The 8,544-nt window shown below is 32.9% G+C and overlaps 1 protein-coding gene across 2 annotated transcripts in view; it reads left to right on the forward strand.

The window, feature by feature from the left end:
• LOC108770023 (serine/threonine-protein kinase SIK3) overlaps nucleotides 1–5,247 on the forward strand; it is a 122,031-nt gene extending 116,784 nt beyond the window's left edge. For both annotated transcript variants that reach the window (XM_018521311.1, XM_018521313.1), the window contains 2 exons: nucleotides 4,191–4,387; nucleotides 4,723–5,247. In XM_018521311.1, coding sequence (XP_018376813.1) covers nucleotides 4,191–4,387; nucleotides 4,723–4,767 — 242 coding nt within the window. In that variant the 3' untranslated portion in view covers nucleotides 4,768–5,247. The remainder of the gene's footprint in view (nucleotides 1–4,190; nucleotides 4,388–4,722) is intronic.
• Nucleotides 5,248–8,544: the final 3,297 nt, after the last annotated feature.

Raw genomic sequence — 8,544 nt, forward strand, 5'->3', positions numbered from 1 at the left:
CCTCCCCTACTATAATATAAAGTGATACTATAAAGGTAGTATCGTTGCGCTTGTCTTAGCGCTGAGACACTACCGTTTCTCTTTCGAAAAGTTAAAAATTATTTTACCTATAAAGAGTAATTTCACTCCTTAAAGTAGTCCCTAGTTTTCTGTATATATATATATACTAACTAATATTTTATAAATTTATCTATTTACATAATCTACATCTGTATACAAAGTTTTATTAAAATCATACAAAGATTTATAAAATCAGAATTTTATACTTCGCGTTTCTCTCATAAGTGTACTTTTACTTGAAACTTTTTTAGACATATTTATTACGGAATCTACAATATAGTTTTGTACGGTTATTGCCTCTACTACAAAAGGACTCGATGAGAAATATCTTTTCTTCAATGATTAATGCATTCATGCTGACACTCATAATCTTAGTTATAGATACAACATTTAAATAAAATTGACAAGTTTCTCCTACGAAATAAAATTTATTTATTTTGTTCGGCCTACTTGTCGTAAAGCAATTATGCGGTTTAGTTTAGACACAATTTTAACGATCACCCGGCATTAGAGAGCAATATGAAATTATTTATAAAAACTCAAAAAGTGTATGATTGTGCCGCTCACATAGCGCTTTCGTTGTCCGTTTGAAATATGCAGCTAGCAACGCTAGCGTATTTTTTTCACACGTTTCTAAGGGCTGAAATATTTTTTTATTTTTCATAAAGGGAAATATTTTTTAGGCTTTTATGGGTGTTTTTTTTAGAGGTGCCAAAAGATTTATGGATTATCGTGATCAATTGTTAATGCCAACGTTTCATAAATCTTACTGTTCAATTTATTAATACGGATCACGACATGGCGATAACCCGTAAACTCTTTGGTACATAAAGGAAAATAAAACGCAATTTATATAAGGACAAATTTGTTAATGTTTCTAATAGGAATTACCTTACAGAAGCAGAATCAGAAGTAAGAACACGCTTTTGAAATGCGATTTGTTGTAATAAATGTCTTTTGTACCTATATTAAAAATCTTAAGCTCTAGTTTGATATTTCTTTTTTTTTTTTCAAAAAAATTAACATTATAAAAATTTTGAAGTCATTAGATTAATCACTTGGTAGAATAATAGATTTCAGAAAAAAGAAGAAAGAAATAAAGTATTACAACATATCAGAACTAATAAATTTTTTTTATGCATATAAGCGGTATAAATATCTCAAAATTGTATAGACTCTAATGATATAGATCAATAATCAATAAAAAGCTTAATAAAAACCTCTGACAAGGAAAAGCTCGAACGTTCGGAATATAGAAAAATTTGAAACTTATGGTACGTGAGTGTATCACCCAGACTTTGGTCAAGCAGTTAGATGCGCTTCTTAGTCATTGTCGAGAAAATCGACTTTGAAAAATTCCGAGCGAGGTATGTATTCTGAACGTTGAGCAAGTTTGAACGAGTCCCGTGGCGCAACGGGTAGTGCTCTTGTCTAGAGATCCTATAAGCAGAGTTTGACGAAAGCGGGCACAACTTCTGATTGGTTCTCCACCTGGTCCACTATTCTTCGGATAGCTTCGTACATTGTCGGAAAACGAGTGCGAAGAAAAGAAAGAGATAGCTACAAGCAGATGAGTAAAACCTGTGTTAAAGAGGTTAGAAATCATTCCGAGATCTCGGACAAAAAGAAAATTAACAAATTACAATTGCACAATTCGGCCAATTGATCAATTCAATTGGTTTCTTCAGGTATTGTCGTCACGTATTGCCTGTCACGTATTCTAACACTTTGTGCATGCGTTCATACGAGAAAGTAATATCTGTTATCTCTTTCTATCCGCCATGTTTGGTCCACATTCGCCAAACTCTGATTATAGGATCTCTAGTAACCGCTGGATTGCTGTTCGAGTCTCTGCCGGCACTTTCTTTCTCCCCCCTTTTTTAAATTTTAATATTTGTTATTTCTATGTAAAATCAATCAAATTTATAGTAATCACCGGATATTTAATATAAATCTTTTATGAAAAACGCACATTTTATTTATAACGTAATAGAAACATGTGATAAATAAAATTCAATACAACGAGGGCGGACAAACACTAAACACGGTTTTTTTACGTTAGGGTTTTTTTATGTGCTCTCGTTACGTTAATTTCATTTTTGCTTAATTTTATAATTTAACTTGAAATTTTTATGTGTGAGTTTTTTAACCAGAGACTGCAAAATATCTGGAAAAATAAGCATTGTACGAAAAAATGTTTCAAATAAACTCTCAATATTTTTGAGGGAGCAATTCTATCCCGCAAAAGTTAGCCGCCTCCCGCTCCCCCTTGGGGGTGGAGCTTGGGATAACTTTGAAATCTTAAATGAGAACCCCTATTTTTTATTGCAGATTCTACGTCCAAAAACACGTCAATTTTGTCTACATCTTTTTTTCGATTCCTGATAGATGGCACTGTATTCGGCGAAAATTGGTTAACTTTCGTCTTCTTCAAGGGGAATCCCCATGTTTTATTGTACAATGATATTACATTGAAGAAAGTAACTTTTGTCTAAAACATGTTTTTCGAATTGTCGTAGATGTGTACAATAATTTTTTATTCGATCTTAGTTTTACCCGATCTTAGTTTTACCCAGGGTTAACAACGTAACAATACAATCATTCGACGTACAATCATTCAAAGTGCGGATCAATAAATGCATCGAAATTGAAGGTCATCAGTTCGAGCACTTATTGAATTGAATGGTAAAAGGCAAGAGAACTCACTGAAAACAAGCACCCCGAATGTGAGAGGCAAGGGGACTCACAATAAACAAGCATCCCGAATGTGAGAGGCAAGGGGACTCACAATAAACAAGCATCCCAAATGTGAGAGGTAAGGGGACTCGCAATAAACAAGCACCTCGAAGAGATTATAATTTCCGTCACGTCCAAGTCGTTAATCCTGGGTAAAGCTAAGAACAGATAAAAAATTATCGTAGACATCTACGGTAATCCGAAAAATATGTTTTCAGACAAAAGTTGCTTTCTTAACGTAGCATCATTGTGCAATAAAATATGGGGATTCCCCTTGAAGAAGACGAAGGTTAACCAATTTTCACCGAATACAGCGCCATCTATCAGGAATCGAAAAAAAAGGTTTAGACAAAATTGATGTGTTTTTGGACGTAGAATTCGAATCTGCAATAAAAAGTAGGGGTTCCCACTTAAGATTTCAAAGTTACCCTCAGCCCTACCCCCAGGGGGGAGCGGGAGACGGCTAACTTTTGCGAGATAGAATTGCTCCCTTAAAAATATTGAGGGTTTATTTGGAACATTTTTTCGTACAATGCTTATTTTTCCAGATATTTTGCAGTCTCTGGTTAAAAAACTCACCCAGTATTTTTGAATGTAATCAGGAACTCGTTGAAACTTGCTCAATGTTCAGTGTATAGTTCATATTTTGCTTGGAATTTTTTAAAGTCGATTTTCTCGACAATGGCTGAGAAGCGCATTGTGTACTGCTTGGTCAAAGTAATGTTTGAGTGATGCACTTCACGTACCACAAGTTTCAAATTTTTCTAAATTCCGAACGTCTGCGCTTCTCCTTGTGAGAGCCGATGCAAGTTATTGTTGCGAATAAGATCTTATTATTATCTGATACAAATATTAGTACATACGTTTCGACTCACGTTTAGGATTCTCTTCAGTAATATAAATATATTTATATATCGGATGAATATGTTTTCAATACTATATTTAATATTATATTTCAACAGTGCAGCGCAGTAATATTGACTAGTAGCACTTCGAGTAGACCGGATTTGTATTAATTGTCACTTCTGGTCTTTTCATTGTTAGAAAATTTTTAATTAATTTATGAATTATCTATAAACTAAGTTTGTACATAACACTTGTGCGTTCTGGTAACCAATTCATGTCTTATAACAAGCAAGATTAAGCCTGTAAACATAATAGGCGTAGTAAGCCTCAAGCTTTAAGAAATTGATCAATTACAGTTAAATGAGAAGAATAATCGACTAATTAATCAATTTCTGAAGCTTTATGGCTTACTATACCTATTGTGTTAGGGGTGGAGGGGGGGGGGAGGATCATGTATACTCCATATAACAAATACGAGAAAGACTTTTTGAGAAAAGCAATTCAAATTTAATATATCATAATAATTTTTTTCCGTTTATTTATAATAGGTCTCAGTGGTTTAACTACGACATCAGTACAGGGTAGTATCGTACACGGTACGCCAGCACAGCCACCGGCCACACCTTTAGATTTGAGTCCACTTAGGCATCATAGATCACCTGCGACTACTCCTGTGAGTTACTCTCCCAGCAATAGTCCAGCATTGGATATGATACAAGAAGAACATCCTGTAGAAATATCAAGGGTATGTAACATTCTCTGTTATATTTTTAAAAATTCTTGAAAAGTCGGTGGTTGCAAAATATATAATGTTTTACATAAAAATTCTAATATAAAATATTAATGTTGATCTGTGCTTTGTGAATTTTTGTTTACAGAATTGGATATGTATATAGATTTACATTGAAATATTTAAGCACTAAGATTTGCTTTGACTGAAAATAGAATTATTTCTCTTAATTGATTTTAATATAAAACATAAAATCTCATAAACCATTCACAGTTGGTAATCTTACCCTAATACAGTGATCGGATTTAATTGCAACTTGGCCTAATTTTCATATTGATGCCCTCTGACAGTTGCAAAAAACCCACGAAGCACACTTTATTCAAGGGATGTCCTAGAGATATCATTTTGAGATTTCGCATTAATCTCACATCGGGGATAGTCTCGGACATCTGGTGGGCATCCAGCAGATACACTAATGTCCGCCACAATGTTATCCTACGGATATTTTAGACGAAGTCCAGAGGATATCCAAGAACTCCAGAAATATTGTAAGATATATAATGCTTGAGATGTGACATATACGTCCTAAATAATTATTATTGTGTATTATACTATTAGACGCATGATTCACGCGAATGTACATTCATATAGAAGTATAAATATTTGAAGACATGGTAGTGGCTCGATGCTGAGACAAGCGCAACGACATTGTAGGGCGAGACCAGCCGTATTAAAGATTCCTTTATTATGCAAGCCGACAAGTTGCGAGAGATCGAGATTATCGAATCTCAATAACGGCTAAGCTGATCAAGTTTTATGTATGCTCAATGAGTATAGAAAACGCGGAGGAATTGAACGAGGGCATATATGTCTCATATGCTTGTATACACATATACGCGAAAAATACTATCGGTAATTATTTATTGATAAAAAATATATATACCAATACATACCAATCGACGCGTTTTTTGTGAAACGAATAAATCTAGCAAAAAAAATCTCATTCGGTTATATTAAATAAGTTATTAAATGTTTAAGATTAGTATGTGTAAGATTAAAACATCTGTCATATCACAAGGAATCGAGCCCGTTTGTCATATTAATATAATTTCTAATTAATAAAAAACACTGAAGAGTTAAATATTACATTACATTGTGATAAAAAAGAATGAAAGTTTATTATTAATATATGGTATGACTTCCCTTTTAATGCATGATATGCCTTACCTTGCGTAAGGTTTATAACTAAGATTTTTCAGTGAAGTTTTCTTGATTACTTCATGATTTTATTGATAACATTAGATTCATTTGACGTGTTTTTGCATGAAACGACCGAATCTGATAAAAAAACTGCTGCTTTGTCCTGTGAGCCGAGATATTAATCGTTAAAGTTTACAAATCAAGTTAGGAAATCTGTCACAGCCACACTGCGATGAGAGAATGCGCTGCGGTCACATTGGCTGCGTTCAGCAGAGAAAGCACCTTTGCAACTGTTGTAAAATTTTTCATTATGATTGGATTATATATGTAGATCCATAAGGAACCAAAATCGTATTAAAGAATTTTATAACAATTGCAAAGCTGCTTTCTCTGCTGAACGCAGTCATTTTCATATTGTACGCAGACATACTCATGTGTTTTAGGTGCATGTCATTGTAATAGGGAGAAAGGGTATAGCGGAATAAGTATGTGAAATCTACCCTTGTATCACTTTGTGGGAGTTATGGAGGGGAAAAGTGAAATAAAAAAAGTGTTTTTCTCGAAAACGGCCGGGCCAATTTTAATGAAAAAAATATTGTAGACATCGAAGAGGTAACTTCAATAAAACTTTTTTGTGATTTTTGTGACGAATAGAAAATCGGTGAAAAAATTTTTGAATTTTTTATGAATTTTTTTTGATGATATATTTTAGTGATCACCTTCGTATTTTCACGAAAACATTTCGGGATTCTATACTTTAACATATAATTTTTTCAAATCGATCGAAGTGATGGAACATAGTTAAAAATAACAATCATTCGCGTAACGCCGCGCTATGCCACGCTGGTCGCAGTTGCGGCGCGCTGCGGTGCATGGCGGTCGTTGCCGTGGAACTTAACATTATATCGATTTTTGCTTGATCATCAACTGTTATAGATTTCGAAATATTCGTCGTTGTTTTGACTCACCTCTATTTCAATTCATCTAGGTCTTTCCTACTAAAGTCGAATTGAGCATAGTAAAAGAAAGGTGAAATATTTGATACGAAAAGTGACATTTAAATTCAGATATAATTCAAATATAATGAGATATATTCAATTTCATCAATTTTCTAATGAATTCATTTATTGGTAGCAATAATCCAGTTTTGTAAGTCGTAACCAGTATAGTATATTGGTACGTCTCACATACTTATAATTTTTATGTAATAATATGTAATAATACTTAAAATCTTAACATGGAATTTAATTTCGGCTTTAATATTGTTTATTTCAAGTGAGATGAATGAAAACTGTAAAAACTGTAACATATTTTTGAAGAAAGCTATTGGCAGAAAGAAAATTATAAATAATCTTGATATAATTCATATTTTTTTTACTCATCAAGAGTATGTATAATTTTCTTTCTGCTAATGGCTTTCTTCAAAAACATGTTACAGTTTTTGCATTTTTTATTCCTCTTACTTGGAATAGACATCTCTGTATTAAAGCCGAGATTAAATTCAATGTCAAGATTTTAGATATTATTACATATTATTACATAAAAATTATAAGTATAATATGTACCAATATACTGGTTATGGCTTACAAAACTGGATTACTGCTATTGATAAATGAATTTATTAGGAAATTGATAAAATTGAATATATCTCACTATGTATCTGAAATCTATCCTTGCACCACTTTGTGGGAGTTATGGAGGGAAAAAGCGAAATAAAAAAGTGGCTTTTCTCGAAAACGGCCGGACCAATTTTTATGAAAAAAATATACGTTGTAAACAATCGGCTTATATCTGAATTTGGATGTCACTTTTCGTATCAAATATTTCAACTTTCTTTTACCATGCTATCTCAATTCGACTTTAGCAGGAAAGACCTAGGTGACATGAAATAGAGGTGAAATTGAAACAACGACGAATATTTCGAAATTTATAACAGTCGATGATCGGGCAAATATCGATATAATGGTTAATATGTAAGTTCTACGGTAATGACCATGCGCCGCAGCGCGCCGTGACCGCTATCGTCCAACCAGCGCAACGTAGCGCGGCGTTACGCGAATGATTGTTATTTTTAACTATGTTTCATCATTTCGATCGATTTGAAACAATTATATGTTTAAGTAGAGAACCCCGAAATGTTTTCGTAAAAATATGAAGGTGGTCACTAAAATATATCATAAAAAAAATTCATAAAAAATTCAAAAATTCTTTTACCGGTTTTCTATTCCTCATAGAAATCACAAACAATTTTATTGAAGTTACCTCGTATACAACGTATTTTTTTTTTTTTTATTAAAATTGGTCCGGCCGTTTTTGCGAAAAAATCCACTTTTTTTATTTCGCTTTCCTCCTCCAACAAAAATGCAATTTCAAGGTTAATTTTTGAAAAAGTTTTACGTCTCATGAGTCAACTACTGACACCAATTTGAGCTCAATTGGTGCGTGAGCAGATTTCATATGCTTATTCTGTTATATCCTTTGGACCAGAACTGGAATTTAGTTGCACATTTCAGCTCGATTTCGTTGGCGACGCCCACTGTTCCTCTCTTGCCGCGCATTGCCTAACAACGAATCGTCGGATGCTTGTAAACAACGCGCGTACCGCTTCATCTCAGGAGCATTCCTATTAACTATACTGTACGAATAGAACTGATGAATCTCCCTCAACTTAAATAATGAATTATGGTAAAACTTTCTTTTTAGAATAATTTTAAATTAATAATTGAAAAAATATTTTTATTATTAATTATTAATAGTAATAATAATATAGTATTTTTATTATTAATATACAAAAAGGACGGGGCGTTATACTGTAGGCGCACGTTACACTGTTAATATTAATAATAAAAATATTTTCAATTATTAATTTAAAATTATTCTAAAAAAAAAGTTTTAATTCATTATTTAAGTTGAGGAAGATTCATCAGTTCCATTCGTATAGTATAGTTGATAGTAGGAACGCTCCTGAGATG

This window comes from Trachymyrmex cornetzi, unplaced genomic scaffold (genome assembly GCF_001594075.2).
Source record: "Trachymyrmex cornetzi isolate Tcor2-1 unplaced genomic scaffold, Tcor1.1 scaffold983, whole genome shotgun sequence".
NCBI classification, from domain to species: Eukaryota; Metazoa; Arthropoda; class Insecta; order Hymenoptera; family Formicidae; genus Trachymyrmex; species Trachymyrmex cornetzi.